At 40.9% G+C, this 23341-nt stretch overlaps 1 protein-coding gene across 4 annotated transcripts in view; it reads right to left on the bottom strand.

Moving 5' to 3' along the window:
• DLGAP1 (DLG associated protein 1) overlaps positions 1 to 23341 on the bottom strand; it is a 132033-nt gene that overhangs the window by 81363 nt on the left and 27329 nt on the right. For all 4 annotated transcript variants that reach the window (XM_062501043.1, XM_062501051.1, XM_062501025.1 and 1 more), the window contains exons 3-4: positions 8597 to 8774; positions 6141 to 6381 (exon numbers count right to left, since the gene is read on the bottom strand). In XM_062501043.1, the coding sequence (XP_062357027.1) occupies positions 6141 to 6381; positions 8597 to 8774 (419 nt within the window). The remainder of the gene's footprint in view (positions 1 to 6140; positions 6382 to 8596; positions 8775 to 23341) is intronic.

The raw sequence follows: 23341 nt of genomic DNA, 5'->3' as shown, positions 1-23341 counted from the left end.
GCAAAGGGCTTCCACAGAATTTTTCATATCTGTAACAGAATTAATGCCAGATTAACAAATAATGAAACATTACATTTTAAGTAACTAACCCCTGCATCCTCTTTATTTGTGTTCCACTTGATAAGAAATGCATTTACTAGTTCTTTGCATAGAACAATAGAGATTATGGCTAAAGTTCTCTTTCTCCTCTAAAATCATGCTTTTCCCTATTTCTTTTGAGACTATCAGCTCACAGATCTGATGGCCATCTTACTCCCAGCACCTCAAAAAGCCAATAGGGACTTACAGAGCAGCAAGCTGAGCAACACACAGCAGTGTATCCTTGCACTGAGGAGTGCTGACTGCATGCCAGGCTTTGCCAAAGCTCAGCTGGAGGTTTGAGGGAGGTGTAGTCCTGGTGAGACCACATCTCAAGTGTGTGCCCAGCATGGCACTCCCCAGCAGAGTTGGTGGGGCAGGAGTATGATTTACCTATTTTCACTCTTGGAGATGTACAGGTAGTTTGGAGAACTGGAGAAGTCAACCAAACAAGTGCTGCCTCAACAAAATAGCAGAGTTGTTCCATGTTTCTGGAAGTGTTCACAAAGTAAGACAACATATTCCTTCTAGATGTTTTAAGCTCATAGTTTTGAACAATTAAGTTCTCACATTCTTACCTCACTATGAGTCTTAGGCCAAATGTTTAGAACTGTGTCAAGCAAATAAAGAATAAGAACAGTAAGCAAAGATGGAATACCAAAGGGTTACGCATTCCTGGTTTTTCAGTCCCTGTATTTGAAACACACTTATAACTTTGGAGACTGCTGTAAACTCCTCCAAATGATGTTTTCAGATGTGAAAAAAAAAATATGCCATGCCCTACAAAACAAAGTCCTTTTCTCGCCCTTTCTGAATATCTCATTAAAAACCTTCACTGGCTTCATAAAAAATGGTGGTTTTTTGGTGTGATGTGGAGCTTAACATTCATCAAGCTGCCTATAGGATGGACAAGATGAAACTCATACTAGCTATAGTCAGGCACCTCTGAAATTGGAAATAATGTTCTCCTTCAAGGTCAGATCCTCATTAGCAAAGGAAAACATTTTAAAGTGCTGGTTTAAGCAATTTGATAGCAGATCCAAAGGCAGGACACATTTTAGGATTACTCAAGGAAAGAGAGGAAATGAACCATGTAAATTCTTTGTCAAAGTTTTCTACATTCTTCAGATTTATTTTAAGTTTCAACATCTGCACGAAGGCCTTAGCATAGTTATATTTCTTCAGACCTTCTGTGGAAATACCTTAATTTTGGTACAGAGCAAGAAACGAACCTTAGATTCAGCTGGAAGTCGCATGAGAAATCCTAATACCTTGTTTCCTTTTGAACAGAGCAGTCTCTGAAAAGACAGCTCTGCAGAATCCAAACTACTTGCATCTGGCATACACTCAGTTACAGCTTCCTTATCCACAGGATTTAATTTTATTTTTGAATTCTGCCTGGCACAAGTCAGTTTTTAGACTTGTTTGCATTTTATATGCTTATTTATTTATTTATTAATTTTTAATTGGCTAGGCAGCCCCTTAGAGATTTTCCACAAAATACCTGACTTGTCTCGATCAAATGTTTCAATGAATGGAAGGAAAAAGGTTTGCTCAGCTGAAAGACTGTCATTAGCATATACTGTGGTACTCTCTTACCCTGCTGGCTACACAGCACGATTTCATTGGGATTTTTATTTATTTTGCTTTTAAGCAGAGGTGTAATATTACTGAGAATCACCAGATGGCATTGCTGCAGATAACTCTGATATTTCTCTTCACCTAACTGTGCAGAGGATAGGTACTGAATTGCAATCCAGAGCAGAGCTTTTCCTGATGTTATTACTTGAACTCTGTTAGAGACATGTCATTACATATTTATATATTATACTATATTATATATTTGTATGCATGTGTGCTCATGCCTGAGCCCTCACAATGTCATAAGGTTTGTTTACAGCAAAGGATCATGCACGACTACATAGGGAAAGTTTAGAACCATAGACACAATAAATGTGGGAGAAAGATGTTCTTTAGACTACTTTAACATTTCATTGTTTCTTAATTAGTGCATTCTTCAAGCTCATTGAAATGATTCACAGACTTAAAATTGTTAACAGGCTGCTTATTTAGTGACTGGATTTGTTGGCCTGAAGTGCTTCAGCTACAATAGTTGCATCTGCAAATAACCTGGGATCAAATTATGTAATAACTCACAGCTCATTAACCTCCTCTGAAGAGATCAAATGACCTGGGTGTTAATTTTTAGTGCAGTCTATGGTGTAGAACATATGTTAGCACTTCAGAGCTGCTCTGCCTTCCAGCCTGCACTGCCCTGCTCCCAGGGATGGCCCCAGTCAGGATGCCTCCGTGGGTACCACCGATACTGAGACAGCAAATATGAGGGTGAACAGAGCTTTTCAACTGATTAGCTTTCAAGGCATGACACAGCTGTGACATAGAACTTATTTATAATTCCATATAAAGTGTCAAGACTGCATTTTCTCCTCCTCATTCCAAAACCCTTCATTTAAAAATGAAGATAAAGGGAGTTTGTAGCCAGGTGGGGTGTTGGGAGGAAAGGGTTAAAACAGGAAGATTTGGCAAGGAGGGAAGAGTTTTTGCTCTAAGTGACCTTGCAGCTGGGAATGCTAAGAATGTCAGAGTGGGAAAGAGTGTCCATTTATTAAGCCTAGTGTTGTTCATCCTCTGCTGGTTCTGAGAAGTAGAATTCCTGTGTAGAGACAAGACACTCAGAGACATGCTTGAGCCTTCTGCTGGAAGCGAGATATCATAAAAGTACAGCCTTGTGATGAAGTGCATGTGTGCAAAGCCTTTTGATATCTGGGGCAGGCAGTGGGTCCCCTTGTCACTGTGTGCTAGGATGAACTGAGCCTAATGGAGCCTCTGCCTCTGTGTGTCTTTTTTCACTAGGATGAACTAAGCCCAACAGAGCCTGTGTCTCAGTGTGTCTCTGCTGTCCAGCAATGTTGGTGAGGTCATGAAATAGCTCTACTCTGCATTTCAGCTGTGGTTTGGTGCTTGGCATCGTGACCTGTATGTGTTGACTCACACATGGGGATTGACCTCTCCTCTCAGGCAAACCCGGACAGGATGAGAGGACTTAGTCTTAAGCTGTGCCTGGGAAGGTTTGGGTTGGACATTAGGAGGAACTTCGGTGGCAGACTTTGGCGAGGTTAAGATTTGCCTCTCCTTTCATCAGGTTTGTGACTCCACCTCCATTTTTACTCTTGGGCTCTGTTACATCCAGCCACAGCCACTGAGTGCTCCCACAGCCGTGCCAGGGTCAGTGCAGGCTGCAGAGGTCACCAGGTGGGCAGCCACCCTTAGCTGAGCTCTGTGCCACAGCCAGTGCACAGGTTTTTAGTTAGAGTGGGCACATCCTCAGGTCCTGAGCTAGAGGTGCAGTTCCTGATTGCAGAACTAAACTGCCAACACTATGTGACAAAAGGAAATGAAAACCTGAGGCTGCTACCACAACAGCAAAGGCTAACAGGCAAAGTGTGATTTTTGTCCACAGTTCTTGTTTTATCCAGATGCCCTGGAAAGCTGTGGATCATTGCTCTAGAGGAATAATTTTGAATCCAGTAAACCAACAGCTCTCCTGTCTTTACCACCACCAAGCTGGCATTTTCCTGGACTTCCAGCTGTCAAAGAGATTCTCAATATCAGTGTATGATCACAGTTTTGGTATTCGTGAGTTAAAAGCCATGTTTTTGAGGGAATTGCTAATGTTGATGAAAGGAATCTTTCTTGGTTGAACAGGCACAGATGCTTTAGGGGCAGGAGCACTGTTCTCTCATTTGGAGATGTTAAAACCATTTTTAGATCATAACGGCTCCCATGTCTCCCACAAAAGCCTTTGCAACATCACCTCAGTGGAGATAAACCTGAGATACTGTTCTCCTTTCTTCATGTCTGCCTAGTTGTTGTGCCATTTCCCACTTTATTGAAGCAGGTATTAATAGAAACCATCAACAGTGCCTTTCATACTTCTCTTCTGTGAGCCAGTCACAGGCAACACTAAGGTAGTCAATACAGATGCTTTTGAATAGAATTAATTCAATTCTAATCCCTATTAGAGAGACAGTGGTATGTAAGTCAGGTACTAAAAGAGACAAGTTGTCTGAAATGCTACCAGTGGAAGGGATGGGTCCTTGGAGCCCAAGAATCAGAAAATGAAAAAGATAAGTCAATAAAATTCCCACAGCAGAAAATAGGCATATACAGCAATCTTTAAATGCTTCTATGTACGTCCAAAGAGAGCACTGCAAATCATTCCTCTCTGCTTTTAACGGCTTGACTACAGAAGCAATAACCCAAGACATCCTCACTGGACTATGCTTTTCAGTACCACAGTTTTGTTCATATGATTTTTAAAATAAAGCCAGCTGCCCAGAGAAGAGATCAGGCCTCTATGGTTGCACTACAATAAAGGGTTCATAAACAAGAGATAGTTTACAGTACAGATTTTCCTCTTTCATGTTTTCCAGTGTTTTTGGCAGGCACACACAGCCAACCTTCTCCATTTATACACCATTATCCCCAGACACAGGCATCACTTTCCTAAGTGACAGGAACAACCTCTTACACACAGATAATGAGCACATTTAATTTTATAAAGGAAAAATGTTATCAAAGCCATTCTCACAGAACAAAAAACCCTCCTTAGGATCCACCCAAACTCATCTCACAAAGATGAGTGCACACTGAAAAATCCCTGAAAACTTCCATCCTTCAGCTTTTGCCTCAGAATATGTTTGACACAAACTAATGCCACACAATGAAGTAGCACACACCTTATGCAAATACTTTCTTTGTGGTTTGGTGCAAACCCTGTGTGCTTACAAAGACTATTTCTATGGCAGAATTGCTGTCATGTGAATACGATTTCTTTAGTGATTTAGATGAGAATTGCTCTGCAGCATTTGCTAAAAATGCTTTGATGTTTGTGATGCACTGCCAATATGTTTACAACAGTACTTAAACTTGCTACTTCTAGAAAAATCTTTAATTTAGCTGAACATTTTTGGTAAAAGGATTTAAAGTGTTCTTTGATGACATAAAACAATTGACAAGCGGCTTTAAAAAGACTTACAAGGAATAAACAACTGCACCTGTGAGATAACACACAGAAAGACAAAAGTTTACAGAAAACAAATGAAAAAATACAGCAAAAGAGATAGTAGGTACAGTGAAATACATATAATAGTCAATATTAGTCAAGAATATGATTAGTATATGAACAGTATATGAATAGTAAATGAAGCTTGTGTAAAACAGTGGAATGGTTGCACAGAAGTCAAAAGAAAGAGGCTCTCTCTCATCCTGCCACAGGGAAGAGCACACTCATGTAATGGCTCCTGCCTCTTGCTTTCCTGAATGAGAGAGGCAGACTTAGAATTTGGTTTTACTTGTTTTTTTCTTCCCCTTAAGCACCATTTTGGTGACAAAATCTGAAATTCATCATGGTTATTTCCAAAAGAAAAGCAGCCTCAAACATTAAAAGGAAGGTTTGAAGTCTCATGTTTATACCAATACCTCTCCCTCTTGCAAGGCTTGAATAGTTTGAACTGCAGAAAGAATGTAACAGCAAAACATGGACGTGCACGTTTTGACCTGCAGAATGCTTCTTCCTTTCTTCATTCTCACATCTTAGATGGGACTTAGAGAGCTGGAACAGTCTCTTCGAGCCAGTAAAAACCACATCCAGTAACTTACACAATCACTTCAACTTTGTGTAAGACCTCATCAGAGGCATCCTTCTCTGCTGGTCACAACCAGCAGAACTGCTAACGTAGAGCCTTCTTGTTCAGCCTTGCCAAATTGTGATTGCTCTTTTGGGGAGGTTAGCAAGAGGAGATACGACCCTTCTATGTGCTTTTGGCTCAGAATAAATTACCTTGGACACAGAAGGGAGTACAAGTGCATCAGACTTTGTGTGTGGTTTGAGGCTTATTAGTCTGTCCAGCTCCCTGGTGAAACACAGACTCTCTTAAGGGCTTGGCGTCTGGCAGAGAAAAGCTTGATCTGATGGAAAAGCACTCCAAGTCTCTTCCGTTTGTGCCCTCCCCTCTGGATTTCCCTTTTGTGTTACTCACCAGTACTGCTCTGGATGGTCCTCACCGTGGTGGTCGTACGCGGGGGAGATGAGGACCGCAGCGATATGCACTCATCATCCTGGGAGCAGCCCTTCTCGATGGCTCTGACATAGCTGTGGCTCCTCATGCGGAAGCAGCCCGGCATTGGCAGATCCAGCGCTTCCACCGCCTGCGACTCCAACTCGCTGAACACCGACTCGCAGACGGACTCGAACTGGCCGTTCACCTCCATCTCACTCACCTGTGCACACACACACACACACACACACACACACACACCAGGCAGGGTCAGGGCATCCTGCACATGGATACTCCACGCTGCCTCACACAAACACTCTCCAGCTACAGTGGCACAATGGCCAGCACCTGCTAGAGGATCCCTCTGCACATGATGAAAGGCAAATGGGACATCCCATAGCAGCAATTGTGATGGGAAAACAACAATGTACAAAAAGGGAAGACAGAGGTGCTAGGCAAAGATTCAGCAGAGTTTGGGCTCTTGGCTCTTCTGTAACTGGTGGGAAACCTGGAACCCTCATAGCAGCTTCTGTTTTAGCAGAGACTGAATGTTTGGGCATTGTGATCATTACATGTAAAACAAAAATCACAGTATCATTGTGGGTCAAAAAAAGGTCAACTTAATCCCAGTACGTTATTAATGCAACCCACAGGCAATCACAGTGATAAAAATCTGAGAGGCTGGGAAGCTGAAGGGAAACAAAAACAGGACGGAGAGGTTGGTAAGGGAACCAGCTTTGCTGCTGGGGAAAAAGGTTTGTAGAACTACATTTCTGTCTGAGAGCAAATGCAAAGGAATCCTTAGACCCTTTGTGCAGCAGACACTAGGTGGTGACAAAGACTTGTGCTCACGGTGGTTAAAGAGCATTCAAAAACTTCCTGCAGGTCTTAAGGATCTGGAAACCATTTGCCTTAATTAGTAATGGATGGCCATGTTTCTAAACTGAGAATTGAGCCCTTAGCTTGGCATTAAAGTACAATAATAATCACTGTAGGAAAGAAACATGCAGGTGGAAACCATCACTTGAGGATTTTGTTAGTTTTCAAGAATATACAAGACCGGGTTAGCAGGAGAAGATAAGACTATGTTAGGATGGTAGAAAAAAAACCTCATTAGAAATTATCTTCCAGGATTAATGTTACAGGAAAAATGTTTCGCACAATCTTTGTGCACAAAGACTTTGTAAATGAAAAATCTCAGAGAGTAGAACATGTTTTTTTCAAAGGAAAACTATTTAAAAAAAGCATGGAAGAGTAGCAGGTAGTACATAGAAAAGAATAATCTTACTATGGCAGAGAATATCCAAACCTCAAGTAAATATCTCTGAATTAATGCATTTTTGAGCAAAAAAAGAAAACTTGTTCACCTCGGCAAATGATAACCACTCCTTGACTGACAGCTTTGTCTGTTGGTGTACAGCTAAACAAGTAACCTGGCTTAATGCTCATTAGCTGTAGTTGCCTCTGACACCTAAATTTCTGTACTGTTTTCTCCTAGATACATCCTGACCCTCCTTTTAGAGCATCAGCCCACGCCCCTATGCAAACTGCCTCACTATGAAATACACAGGTGAATACTCTGAAGTGTCTAAATATACTATGCTGCAGAAAGGGGAACTACAGCTCCATACTGAATGGCACATGTATGTGTTATGGCCACAGCTGAAGTCCTGGTGTCACTGATGTCATGCACTTTTTTTGACATTGCAATGGCTTGATATGCCAGTCATAAGGGCTCAGTGTCTGGCACCACAAATCCTGCCCGCTGCACTTCTGGACTAGCGTAAGGAAATTCTTTCATCCAACTGATTTACCCAAATGATCACTTAAGCTAATGAGCCAAAAATCATATCAAAGAGCTAGGGGATGTAGTAGATGAGCTACTGGACCTCTGCCCTGTGGTGTACTGGCACTTCTGCACTTTTTTCAGATTTGTTCCCTATGAACTCAATTGTACAAGCACTCTGAATGCAAGGACAGGCTATTTTTTAACATTAAAACACATAAACTGAATCTGTCACAGTGGACTTCATTTTCTTCTTTAGAAGCATGAAGATCTCTTACAGGATTTCAGGGCAGAAATACAGACAAATTTTTGCACTTAATACATATACTGCAATATTTGTACTATTTAGGTGAAAAGTTTGGAGGTACACAAGGTAAAAAATGCATAAAATAGGATAAAGAAACTAAAATCTCTAATAAAACTGTGGATTACAAACTGCAAACAGCCTAATTTTACTTTAGTATCTCAGCATACAAACTTTTTTTTTGAGGCATTCAGAAATTTCTGACTGGAGGTACAAAGCACAAGATCCTTAAGAACCCAGTTTAACGACAGTGTTGGTGAGCACCACTTAAAACAAAATCCAGATTCTCCTATTGCAATCAGGGTCCAGCATGACACCTGCCCTCCAGGCTGCCCCAGGTGCACTCACCTGGCTGATGGTGCTCATGGCTCTCATGTAGCTCTCGTTGCGGGAGCGGAACTTGGGGGATGTCAGCAGCCCTGCAGGGTCCAGGCTGTCCAGGCTCCTGTTGATGGAGACTTCACTCACTGCCCTCAGGTAACTGTGGCTCCGGATCTGAAGCTTTGGAGAGTGTTCACTGGATATCCTGGGAGTTTTGGGTGGGGGAAATAAAGAAGAAAGAAGGAAAAAAGATATTCCATCAAATCCAAATGGCCTCACCAGGAGTGAGAATAACCAGATGTTTTCCACTGGAACAGCATGACTTGAACAAGTCATGACACAGTCCTTGTATATTTGTAAAATAAAGGCAATGTTAGTACTTTTATTTGGATTACCCCGTCCTTTTATTTGCTGGAAGGAAGAGAATAGGATGGAAAGGATTTTATTTTCATTTTTTATACACCATGTCTAAGCATAATGGCAAAATTGCGTTCATTTTCTTTCTTGACAGCAGAATGGAAAAATATTACAGTGTACTGACAATGACAGCATCCAGCTCCTGCAACTCTCCCACTATGTTAGACTTTTGAAGTGACAACACTGGAATGACTTCACGAGTTGATTTTAAAAGTGCAAGGGCAGCCATTGAGATGAGCAGCAGAGAAAGTCCTGTGGCCTTACAGAGATGAATGAATGCAGCAACCATCAAGACCAGCTAGGGATGCAGGTAAAGAAAGAAGATGCCTGATAGTTTGATAGATCTTAAATTTATCAACTGAACATGCACATCTTAAAATGCTGCTTGGTGATGTGACTCTGACATGTTCTCATGAATGTACTCATGAAACGGGATGGTTTCTCATAGGGCTTTCAAGGGTGTACAGCCAATAGGGCAGGCAGATCATACAACCATGCAAAATGCACTCATGGTATGCCTTAACCTGGGAAATCATTCCAACAGCATAGACCACCTGATAAGGTCTGATATGCTTTAATTTTATTTTAGACCTGGCTTAAGCTGTGACTTAACCAAATATATGATAGGGAAGTAGCTTTACACAATGACGTCAAATTAGAAGTTTAAGAGTCACAGTCATATTTCTGAAGTGATATCTTTGCCTAGTTTTTCAATACAAGTGACAGGCGAGATGTACAAGTGATCAAAAATAAACAAACCCCCCTCCACCTTACCCTCCCATTCCCTAGGGAATTTGTATTTCTGCTGTGTTCCTGCCCTATGTACTAAGAGTCAGCTAGAACAATCCTCCACTTGTGAAATGTTTTATCCTCTGAATGTGCTGGCTAAGTGCTGTCTTCACAACCTGAGGCATCCTATAAAGATATGAGTCACAAAAAGTGTGTGAAATACGCTTGTATGAAATACAATTAATTTGGGGGATATGTCTCTTGAAAGAACTCATTAATGAATAAAGTATCAAAAGGGTGAGTCTCTAATATATTTTTTATTTTTAAATATTCTTCATGTATCACAAAGCAAACTAATCTCATAGAGATGTTTAGATATATGAAAGAAAAATCTGTAACCTAATTACAGGCTTAATCTTTGTCTCCTAGTCTTTAGAAATACATGCACAGCTGACCTGAAGAAGAGAATCCATTTTATGTCTAATTCCTGAAGCATTTGCAGATATTTTGTATTCAAGTATCTAATGATGGTAATTAGTATCAGCAATTTCCCAGTGGCATGAACAATTCTGGTAATTGTCAATGCATTTTGGGAGGACAATTCCATTGTGTAATTGCTCACCTAAGTAGTTCAGAAACCGGGTCTGTTTCTGAATAGTATAATGCTGTAATAAAATCTAGTCCATCTCTACAATACCATATTCTCTGGCTGCTAGTTACCTTCCTAATAAAAATACTTAAACTTATGCCAATTGCCCTATACCTCTGTCACAAGATGAAGAGAAAGCCTTTGCTTGCCATTTTCACTGTGCATACAGTGCAATACAGCAGCCATTTCCATACTCTTTGACTCCTCATACCACTTGATTCCATATGACAAAACCATCAGAATAAGTGGCGTTCCAAACAACTCAAAAAAAAAAAAAAAGGCAGAAAAAGTGGTGAAAAGTCATCTGTTAGTAATGGTTTCATTTGTTTATTGCATTTTGGTAACTAACATTAACCATGAACCTCTTGGAATAAAATATATTGCCTGTTATTTGATTAAAAAAAATAGAATGAATAATTCAACGGACATAATTTTTCTGATACATGTGAGCTACTTCACCACGCTCCAGATCTGCAAACTGATCAGCATCTCCTGAAATGCATTTCCTAGATTGGTTCAAAATGTATTTTATGATTATGATGTGAACAGTTCGCTGCCAATATGTGACATGCAAAATTCAAATAAGCTTGATTAGCTGCCAGTTAGTCAAATACGTCACCTGGGGCTTGTTGCTGCTCACTGATTAGCTGAGCTTGCAAGAAGACTGCAGCACATCACAAGATTCAATGTGCAGACATTGCCATGCAGAAATTTGCAAGTGCCAGAGGCATGTGCCCTTTAAAGAGTGGAACTAATATAACAAGATGCAAGTATCCACAGCACAAAGATTTTGTTGTGGCAGCCAGAATAAAGAGCGTGTAAGATACTCATTGGAGTGTCATGGAAAGCCACCACAAAGAATACAGAAATTAATTTTCTGAATGCATTAGTGTTGCATGATATATTCCCAACTCTACTTGAAACTAAGGAATTCTTCATAAAAGTAGATATTCCCCTTTTTTTTTCAGATGTGGATCCTCAGCACAGCTGACTTTTTTTTTTTTTTTGGCTTTCGTTCCTCACTATGCAACTGGCCAGTTTGACACAAATCCAGAACCACATTTTACAGGAGGCTATTTGTCTTAATCTGTGCACACCTCCCATCTCCTGTATAAACCAGAGGAGGTAATTGGATGCTGTTGAAGGAGGTAGCTCCTTGCTTACTGATTGCTACAATTTCTATTTCATTAGATGTAGTGGTGGGGAAAAGAGGAAAATAGAAAGCATTTAAACATAGAGAAAGAGACGTTGAAGGCTTGCACCAATAATGATTACTGCTGCTTCTATAGCTGTGTAATAAATTGTCACTATGTCCTACAGTAAAGTTTAATGAACAGCTGAAATGCCACCAGGAACTTTGATAATATGGCACTTATGAATAAATCTGACTATGTATGATGTGCAAGATCTGAATGTAAAATTAATTTTCTTGGAGTTACTATTACCAGTAATGTATAAATGAAAATACCTTTTTCTTCCTTGAGGGTTCAAGACCATCTCTTATCCTGCATTACCTAACTTTCTGTTTGTGCCGTTGTAATTTCCACAGTAAGTACAACATGTCAGGGACTGAGACTTTGGGACAGCTCTTTGGCCAATACAAAATGGTCTTTTGGCTCCACTCACTGCATTGGATGTATTAATTGGCAGAAGTGGGATGTGAATTATTTAGGTTCTTAAACAAGCTCCTCAAGCATGCTCCATCATTTCTGCTCTGCACTCACAAGTGGCAGGTCTTCACACTGGCTGCACCGTGCTTTTTCCCCACACTGCTGCCCTTGCCCCATGCCTGGATGGGAGCACAGCCAGAACAGCATCACTCTGATACCATACAGGGTGGGAGGCGAAGCACTACTGAATGTGCTTCCCAAAAAAACGTAGCAAGAGGCATCAGGAGGAGATGAGAGGTCTGTGTTGTTGCTGCTCTGCTGATTGCCATTGTGGGTTTCCCAAGGGGACTGACAAGAGAAGGAGCCAGCCCTGAGCTGAAGTGGGTGAAATGGGAGTCTGCTGAGTCCCAGCAGATAAAAAAATACTCCCCTGGGTAAAGGAAGGCAAGTGCCTCTGATCTGCACTGTGCATCAGGGAAGAAGATCAAGGTACCCCACCAACGAGGCCAAAATGGTACAGAAATTCCATGACAAGCTCTGAGAGGCAGGAGAATGTTCATTTAATCAGAAAATATGTTCTAGTGAAGCATCTGAACCGAAGATCATGTAGGTGTATAAAGGAAGTCTCTGCATACTGTACTGAGATTTCTGCTCTGTACATTTCAAACACACCAACACCTCCTGTTTTCATTCAAATAGAGAAAGTATTTAAAACATGTACATCTAATCACCCTACCACTGTGGCAACATGCATGGTAAGAAATGCTTCTAATTTGCTGTTACAGATGTGTTTGTATTTACATGATAATAACATGATTTACATGATTTATTTCAGATGAAAACACATTCTGGTCCCTCATTCATTTGATTATTTGTGGAGTAAGGAGTTGGTTGGTGTAGACATTTGTGAGAGGAGCTAGATTCAGTTACTTTGCTCTGGAGGTTACAGGGGAGCCAGAGAGGGACCCTTCATCAGAAACTGCAGTGAAAGGACAAGGAGTAAAAGCTACAGACTGAAAAAAGGAAAAATCAGGTTAGATATTTGGAAGAAATTATTTTGTGTGAGGATGGCTAGACATTGGAACAATTGCCCAGGGAGGTCGTGGATGCCCCAACCCTGGCAGTGTTCAAAACCAACTTTGATAAGGCCTTGAACAATCTAGTGGTGTCCTTGCCCATGGCAGTGGGGGGGCAGATGATCTTTAAGGTCCATTCCAAGCCCTTAATATTCTGATTCTGTGATTCTAAATCAAAGGGTTCAAAATGCAGTGTTAGCAATTAACAGTGAAATAACTGACTATATTCTTGGAAGAGTTCCTATGCCTTGAAAATGTCTTTCAAATGACAAAGAGAAGATAGACAACAGGGATTTACATAAGCAGGCAATTTTAGTTTCAAATATTTCCTTTTAATTTAGGAATGCACAATGCACTCTGTCATATACATGTTCTTTATAAAAAGCATTTTTATTGATCACATTTCATTTCTGAATGAAGAAAGGGAAAACCAAGCCTTATGATAGCTTCTTTTTTTTTTTCCTTTAAGGCCAGACACGATATAATAAAACATAGTCCTGGAACTCTATTGTCTTCTGCAAGTTCAGCAGTCAGAATCATAGCACAGTACAGTGTTGTGCCAGATGGGTACTGTGTTCTGCCAACAGAAAATGACAAAGCAAAGTAAAAGTCCAGAAACATGCCCCAAATGCTTCTGTAAGCCAGCAGAGGAATGTGCTACAATTTTGCATTTTAGAAGAGGAAGACCTCAACAAATACACTGCATGCAACATGAAACCAAGAAAAAGTAAACCTCAAAGCCACCACTACTGTTAAATATCCCAGCCCTCAATTGTGCTGCATATAACTGACAGCTTGGGGTTCCATGGGGATAAATTATCCTCTGCTCAGTGTTCCACCTCTGGCGTGGCTGGTGGGCACATCCAACATACATTCCTCTGCTTAGTTTTATTTGCATTTCAGCGTTGCTAGAAGGTAGAATAATCCAGTGCAGCCTGACACAAGGTGAACACTGAAGGACACCAGAGAGGAAGATGTAGAGAACAATTTACTGATGTGCATCTGTCTGATCCTACACATGACATGGGTCAGCAAAGCTGGGGTAATTTTTCTAGGTTGGCAACTATGCTCTGCTGCTTTTTGGTGCGGTGAACAGGGACCTGATGGAGACATGGGCAGCACATAAACAGTTTTTAGCATTTGCCCTCCCCACCCCAGATTTTTCTGAGTCTGAAGATTTCCTTTTGTGGTCAAGTGAACTTCAGCATGGGGATTTCCTGCCTTGAAGCTAAAAAAATATATGCCAATAAAACCTCTCTTTAAGTCAAGACCCTGCTAAAAGGTCAGGTGTGAGAAAGAAAATTCTAAAACTCGGATATACCCAGAAAAAGCTTATCTGCTGAAGAGCAAAACAATGTCATTGACACAAGAATGGCATTTCTTCCTTCTGCTTCTACTACCAGATCAGAAATTGTCCTTGTTGCATGGAGCAATCAACACATACCACAAGATTGCATGGACATGCCTGTGACACAGAGCTTTTCCCATTCTAAGAGGCGGAAATTGCAGTATGGTGCATTTGTCTCTATCTGATTTTTTAGATTCTCTTGGGAAACAGAAGAAAGAAAAAAAGGAAAAAAAAAACAATCTAAAAGCCCCCACAATTTGGTGTTATGCATCTGTATCTCCAGCTGTTGTGCAGTTTTTGAGTGAGCACATGGTGTCCTGCCAGAGAGCTTCTGTTTGTTTGAGGGCAGCAGGAATTGGATTGATGTTTTATAGTAGAAAATGTTTCTAAAAAGACCAGTCCCTTTTAAAACCCTCCACATCTGACTACTGCCAGCTTCAGAATCAACCATGGGACCACTTTGTGCTTTTGTTACAATCCTGCTTTCCTCTCAAAGGACACAGAAGCTTTGGGGTTTTTTTCTTCTTTTTAGGATGTGGAGGTATTGAGGTTGCATGAATTTATTTCATGAGCAATCGTTAGTTATTAAAATATTATCAAACAAAGATGACTACTGAATAAAAAGTTCACATATACATTATAACACATCTTCCCTTTTATCTCAAAGATCCTCTCAGGTGCTTTGTACAACCAAAAAATACCACTGGGTAATGTATTTAAAGAACATTTCCCTTGTCTTTGACATACTGTACTTTGTCCTTGCATTCTAGATAGACATGGTGAAAGAATAGTGCACAGTACAAAAATGGCACATATGCAATTGAGTTGGCAAGAAAAGCAGATGGAAGATGATGCAGACAGACATTATACAATTCTCTTTAATAAGAAATCTGGTCTACATGCTGGTTCTGATTGCCATGTGTGTGTGTGCGTGGGTATAGCTGTGAGCACTCTTTTCTTCCATCCTGGAGAGAGAGAAGAGATTCTGAAAGGTAGAAATAGTTCCACTCAGATGAACCAGCTCAACCCAGTGATGCCAGGGTAACCTGCTTCTGTGTAAAACCATTTTTTTGTTTTCACTAGAAGACAAATCCACCCTATCATGTCAAAAGAAGCAGGGTTAGGAGCAGCCAGCTTGAGAAGAATAGTTCTCCCAGAAGACCCTTTGAGGAAAGCTATAGGCCTTAATGTCCCCTACTGCCAATCTCGCTGGGTACATGCTCAAAGGGGTTTTGCTGGAGGCAGTTTGTCTGAGCCTAGACCAAATGCTCCACAAAGGCTCTTGCCTTTTTCAGCACAGCTCTCTTTTGAGTGGGCACTAATGATCCCAGGAACCAGTCCTGTTCAGAACAGAGAAATGTATTTACCCAAGTTGGAAAAGGTTTTGCCTTGCATCAGATACAATGGGCTGAGAATGCAGACTGCCTGAGGGCCTGAGCAGGTCAGCCATACTCACAGCCTTGCCTGGAGCCCTTTGGACCTTGCTGGGGTGAGAATGAAGCCTTCCACCACTGCTTTGATGAACTCTTTGCCAGCACAAAAGTTATACCCTCCTTCCTGCAGAATCTACTCCTTCAGCTCTCCTCATCATGGCCAGACATATCCACCTGATTACACATCACTTTCCATTCTTGGTTACTCCAGCACCACCTCTTCTCACTAGTGAGACTCAGAAGTCATCTGCAGTCTGCTCAGATGAAATTCTTATTTTAGCAATTCAGGAATTCCCCCTTGTCCCATCACTACATGCCCTGCTAAAATGTCCCTCTCCAGCTCTCTTGTAGACTCCCTTTAGGTACTGGAAGGCCTAAAGAATATAAAGAAGATATTCCCCATTGCAGTCCTTGTACAATCACAGTCTCCACAAGCTCGGACCTCACCTGCTTAGCTAAATTTTCAGGTCTCCCCCATTCACATGTTAAAAGTTTGATTAATTCTGCCAGTGGGAACACCAAAGAGTTACAGATCTCTGCCAAACCGCAAGAGGAAAGCAGTTACTTTTCAGGAATGTCACCTGGCTGTGTGCTGTGCTGGCAGCACACCCAGCTCTGCCTGCTTAGCACCATGATTTATGCAGGAGCTCTGGCATGCTCCCGGGAGTGGGAGGATGGAGCTCCAGCTCCCTAAAAGGCATCTTCTGGGCAGACTTCCCATAACTGAAAGGCCCTCCCGTGCTACTCCGTGTTACAATATTGGGTAGTATTTATCTACAAATAATGTTTTCTAGGTAAATACTAAAAAAAGTATTTGCTGTGGTGAATGTCACTGAAAACTTGCAATGTATTTTGAGCTTTCAGTGTCTTCAACTCCACAGGTCCTCTTGGACTGGAAACCAGGCAATGATCACCCACACACTGCATGGCCATGTGCCTGCAAGCCCTGTCACATATCTGCATTTGAGTCACCTCCTTCAGAAAGACATTGCCAAATATCCAGATTAGATCTGCATAAACAGCTCTCAGTGAGATTAGGGAAATATCTTAGTTTTGCAAGTCAACAACATTACTCTAAAACCTTCACGTACATAAAAAGCCACCTGCATTTTCCAAAAATTTTATTTTACATATGCAGCAATTTTTCACTTCCTATTCAGTATTCTGCCAGTTCAAAACTTTTGGCTACCTAGTAAAGGGAAACAAAAAAAAGCAAAAGCAGCAGATTCAACACCATCTGTACAGATGTGCAACACAAGCCAAACTACTGGAGAAATGGAAAAGCAAGCACATTTTAAAGCAATGAGAAGGGTAGGCTAGTAACTCTGCCAGGAGAAGGGAATAATCCCAAATCCAACTAAGCTAAGGGGGTGAGCTTCTCTGAGTAACAGCCCTATGTCCAAATGAAAATTGGAGGCAGCAAGATTCAACACAAGGCTATGCATGTTACCTAACAAATGCTGTGAGTGTCTCACCCATTGTGGGCACACATTATTTCTTGATAACACTTGCAAATTGTTGACCTGCAGTGTAGTAGGTGCTGGTGGTGAATGAACATGGATTTTCTCTTCTCTCTTGATGGGGTTATTTTGAAATATCACAGAAGCACTCTTATCAAGTGGCTACTTCAGTATTATCTATTTTAGCTGGTTTGTGTTTGAAGAACACAAGTTTAAAATGCCTGAAGAGAAGCCTGCCTTTTCTTCTTTTATAAGCAAGTACTTCTCACTTAATATGTTTTGTTTCTCTGCAGACACCTGGAAGATGGTGACTTGAGATAGGATCCAGCTACTCCTGAGGCACAGGGGTTGGGGTGGGGGTGTGATAGGATAGAGCAAAGTTATCCTGGATAACTCTACAGCCATTTTCTTGAGATATGTCTGAATAAATACAGGTTGGAGCTCACATATGACTTGCAGCTGTCTCCTCCTGATAAAAAAAGCAAAGATTTTTGGGGAAACTGACTGAGATAAAACCCTGCAATTTCACTTGTCATACCAAAGAAGCTAGAAATAGTAACTTTTAATCATGTTTTTATTGAAAGTAATGTCTGGATTGCAAGTAATATAAAAAATGATGGTATGCAGTAGGGTTTCTGGAAAATTCTTTACTGATCAGGCAGAAGTCTGTTGCTCTGAGGGATTTTCCCTTTTCTTACTGATTTTACAAAGCAAAAGCAATACCCCAGGAGCAGGGAGAATTTCTCACCGTGTAACTTTAGCACAGCTATTCCTTGGAGGAAAAGGAGAAGCTATCACTTTCCCTTCAGATGCTTTTACATCAAAAGAAATTCCTCAAAACAAACCCAGCTAATTCCAAACCCCCGGCTATTCATATGTATTTTAATATTCCCTTTTTCCATCATAAATTGCTTCCAGTTTTGTTCTGCAGTAATTACAAAAGGACCTGTTTGCTGTACTGAGATACAACATAAGGTGATAATCTATTTCAGGTATATATATATAGTGGTCTGGGCAAGTTATGTTGCCAGTGCTCTTATAAACAGGGCCAAAGCACTAAATATCTCAAGGTGGAAGTCTGAAGTCAATATCCATTATGAAAATCTTCTGATAAATAGAAGTTTCTTGAAAAGATGTGAAATTATGCTTAACACACATTTTTAGATTTCTTCTTGTCCTTATAAAAAACCCCCAACATATGCTTTCTGTGTTAGAGGCTGTTGTTGGGCCAAATTTGTACAGAATAAATCCTAGATAAAGTCAAACTAATTTTATTTTTGAGCATGAGAGAACCAAAGAAATAAATGTCTTAAGGAATCTGCATAATAATGCAAAATCCTGCTTGGGACTGAAAGGGACTTTTTTTCCCCTTCAGTTCTTTAAAGCAGGTATTTTTTGATCCCCTGAACCAGAAATACTCTGAAACATTTATTTGGGTCTGTTAGTAAAGGAATGGACAACCAGTTGTCATGTCATTCATCACATTGGCAGTATCAAGTACAAAGATTCAGATTGGGGCAATGAGAATGTAAAAAATATTTCCAAAGAGTGGATGCCCTTCAGCGTTGTGGAACTTCAAAAGGATTGTGCAACTCATTTTAAAAGAAGAAAGCCTTAACTCCTGAGGAAGTCAGGTGGTTTCTTGACCTGTAGCAGTAGGCATTCTTATGTATTTCCAAATATTTGTTTGAATTTAATTTCCATACTTGTAATTAAAGCAAAAAAAATTTTAGAAAAGCACAAATGTCTGTGTTTGCATTGAAGGGGATAAAGCTAGTTCCTTACTGATTTATAGTGTGCTCTGTATCCCATCTAAACCACAAAACAGACAAACACTTGGTAATTGAGTTAAGTAAACAATCCCTCTTCAGAACATAATATACATGGTATATTATGGTGAAGGATACAGGGTGAAGCTGAAGATGGCCTTTGGTTCTGCTCAGAAGATGAAAACACTTGGATATCTATGCTTTTGATTAAAACACCATAACAGAAAAATACCCCAACACAAGAAAAAAACAGTTCCCAAAAAGCCCTCTAAATTTTTCTGGATAAATATATTCTACTGACATTTAAAACTACAGGCAATTGACTGGTGGTTCATGGGTTCAGATTTCAGTGTGGACTGAAATTTGCTTTTTGACCTGGAGGAAAAGTCATAGTCTCAGAATACAGGTGTGTCAATACTTCCCTACAGCCCCTCTGTGGCTGTGGGTGGCTTTGTGATGCTGAACTAAAGTCAGCAAACATAACTGAGCTTCTTGGATGGAAATGAACAGCAGCACCAAACTTTCATTGTATTACTGGAAGCTAAGGTAACAGAACAACTGAAATAGTAATCTTCAGCCCCAGAGACTGATATTGTATATAAAGTAGAATACCTGGTTAATCAAGACTAAAGAATGTTGGGAGTGATGGTTAAAAGGTACTTGAGAAGAAGTAAATTTTCTGATTAAAACCATGATTGACTATGAATGGTGATTGGTATAGATATTATATCATCTCAAGTCAATGGTTTTGCTAAGGTACAACAGAACTGCTTGAAAAGGTCTCCAGCCTAGTAAAACTTCAGTAACCTATTGAAAAGTTTAATGCCTAAAATGTCAATTTAAAGTAAATTGTAATGAAACCTGCATTACTTTCTAAAGCCCCACAACTCTTATGAGAAGGGATAGAATTTTTCCCTGAACTTACTTAATTTAACTTTGTTAAAGTACCCTCTTCCTCAGATGACCTCTTCCTTAAACGGCTGTTGTACATAGAGCAGGTATTTTTACTGCTCTGTCACCTTTATTAGGGAAACAACAACATTATGATAACTTTGATCCATTTTTATTGTCAGCATCACCAGGGCAGAGACCTGTGTGATGATGTTTGAACAGCAGTATGTCTGCATGTGCAGGTGGGATGCCACTTTCGAAGGGCTACTCAGTGTCCTAGGACTCTGGTTTCTCTTGTGGTGTGTCAGGCAAGGGCCAATTTGTCAATCCATTGAATTCTGTCCCTCCAACTAAGTATATATGGGGATTGAAGCTAAGCAAAATTAGGTTGAGCATTTCACCTCTGCAGTAGCTTTACAGCTTCTGGAACTATCCAGAAAGGGATGGGTCAGTTGTTAATGACATGAACACACCTGAGCTGCCTGCTGTTGTATGGGCATGCACTGACACATCCAAGGAGATGGAAGAAGCACTGGTCTCCTGCTCACTGTCTAAGCACAGTATTGCACCATGACTGGACAAACTAAGCTGCTTCAAATTTGTCACTTTTTCAATTAAGTATACATCAGAGATCAGCTGTGATAAATCACCTTGTTGGATCACAGAAATGCAGTAGAACTGGGTCAACCTTCTTTACCTGACTGCTACTGGGAATCATATAATAAAATGTACAGAAGGGATTGAAAAAGCTTGAGAACACTGTAGAGGTGACCTTGAAAAACTGAAAGTTTGGTAATATAACACAGTCACGGATGTGCACACGGAGGCACCATGGATTACCCAGCAAGCAAGGGGCTGGAGGATGCTAGTCTGAAAAAATAACTTCACAGTAGCTAAACTAAGGGAATAATTCTTAAGAAAGAGCTCCATTTACTGTCACTGGAGCCAGCCAGCCACTAGAGGGAGGAACGATCTAGTGCTGCCAGTGGCTGCTATTTCTTATCCTTCCACAATTCATTATGGTTTTTTAAAGCTCATCTCATGAGGCTTGCAAAACTTTCCAGTTAAAGGAAAAAAATATTGAGCTTTCACAGTTGGTGAAGAAAGCACACAAACACACAGTTCCAGGGCTCAAGAAACAGAAAACATATAAAAAGAGGATCTTCATGTCTCCTTAGGAATATATTCTGCTATTTACAGCCCATATGAATTGCAGACCTGATTTTCAATTAATTAGGATTCATGGAGCAATTTAATTTCATGGCATTCAGGATATCATTAACAAAAATTGTAGGATTGAAAGCTTTTTTACGTGCCTTTTGTGATTCAAAATATTTTTCTTGGTGACTAGAAAGGGCAGGTCAGTACTGCATTTGAAAAAGGTATTTTTCTTCTGTACAGAAACCAGCAAGTTGCTAAAAATGTAACTTTCATATTCTTTAGGAATAAAGCTATTTGAAAGTAGAAACCGAAGAAAAGCCCAACACAATAACACACTCTCAGTAGCTGCATTGCTAATCTTTTGCCTTTCACTCCAGATTACTATGCTAAACATCCATTTATAGCAGGAAGGAAGCAATTTGGATATGTGAAGCAGGGTTTTGTGTGTAGAACTATTCCCTATTCACTGATAAGAAGATATTCAGTAACAGGAAAATGCTAAGTAAAATTAAAAAGCTGTTTTTATCTGAAGAAAAGCAAGTAGTTAACGAGATAGGTAATTGCTAGATGTTTAGCAGGACAAATCTTAAGAGTTTTGCTAGAGGTCTGTTAATGGAAAAGTCTGAAAAAAGATCTTTTTCCTCAACTTAGACAAATTCTGCTAAGTTAGCAGGCCCAGTTCTGTCTTTCCAAGCAGGAAAAAGCCAAGCTTAAACTAAGCAGAAAAAGCTTTTTCATTAAAAGACTGTGGAAAGCTCACGGATAATCTAGTTTTGAGTGCACTAACAGTTTGGGATGTAAGTGAAAACTTCTCCTCCTCTACCCTTGTGGGTTTTACTGTACCTGGCTCATGTTAGATAATTAGGCTGCCATCAGTGTAGAACCATGGGTGCTGCAGTCTACCCTCTTCAAAGAAGAGAAAGCAGGAGACAATATGTCAGAGACAAATCTTTCCCACAGCCTTCCAAATGGCTTTTCATCAGAAAATTCACGGGTTTTCCAGGAATAGTCACACACAGAGCATACAGTGGGAACCCCCTCCACTAAACCAGACTCTGATTTTCAGTGTGTGGTGTACTTGCTTCTCTGCAGCACACACCATGGCAGCTCAGGCTCTGAAAAGTACTAAAATAGCTTTTCCTAGCTCTAAAGCCTTCCCTATGGAAAAGAAAAAAAAAAAGGAAAAAAAGGCATTTTAAGATTCCCTTCTGTTATAGTGTGAAGAGTCACAAATACAAAGAAAATTTATAGAGAAGTGAGTGGGAAGCTGTGCGTGAGCGTACGTGGGCAGGTTGAGGAGGGAAGAGGAGATGTACAGTGAGCTGAAGGGCATCTGTGAGAATATCTGAACCACCTCTAGGACATATGTTAGCAGTGGTGTGGGCTGCATAGTGGTGAGAGATGGGGAGGTCTGTCCAGTTAGGAAAAGATCAGACCTATGAATTTCAACAGACACAGCAAAATGTAACATTACTTAGCGCTGGGAGTAGCTTGCTACCCTCTGGGCTTTCACATGGCACAGGGAGTACAAAGATGTGCAGCAGGTGGAAGGAGAGAAGGGAGGCACGGCTGAGGAGGAGCTACAAGAACTGACCCTTTTATTCCTTGGTGGGGCCTTGCCAGCCTCTGCAGTTCTTCCTCTGGCAGGGAAGCATGAGGATGATGGAAGTTCTTCTCTCCGTGCTGTGCCTCACTGCTCACAGCAGTATGGTGGGGCTCTTCCCAGACATCTCAGTGAGCACCAGGAAATGCTGCCACAAGCCTCTCTATGGGAGCACCAAACAGTAGCCAAGGGGACGATGACTAAAACTGGCTGTACACCATCTCCACAGCCTCTTTAGAAGGTTCTCTAATTGTCTAATTGTCGCACTAAGTGTAATGAATCGATCCTCGTGACAGCCTGCTGTACAGGAGGTGAGTGCCATCGTCCCCTTCTGCCCAGAGCTGGAGGCACAGGGATAGCCGTGCCAGGGAACAGCAGCAGTGGGATGTCCTCCAGTGGGATGTCCTCATCCCCTGCTCCCGAGGGCACAGCCTCCTGCCATGGAGGCACAGCACCCCTCTGGCAGAGAAAGGGGCACGACCCCTGAGAGCTTTGCCATTTCAGTCCTTCATTTTAATTGCTCAGCTGATCCGCCCCTTCTCTAGGGGAGCAATTCAAGCCAGGCTCTTGTTCCAGGTGCACCCCTCAGGCTCCTTTTCGACCTGAGAAACACCATGCAGCAAAAT

This window comes from Cinclus cinclus, chromosome 1 (assembly GCF_963662255.1).
Source record: "Cinclus cinclus chromosome 1, bCinCin1.1, whole genome shotgun sequence".
Lineage (NCBI taxonomy): Eukaryota > Metazoa > Chordata > Aves > Passeriformes > Cinclidae > Cinclus > Cinclus cinclus.
This window is presented reverse-complemented; position numbering and strand designations above follow the sequence as displayed.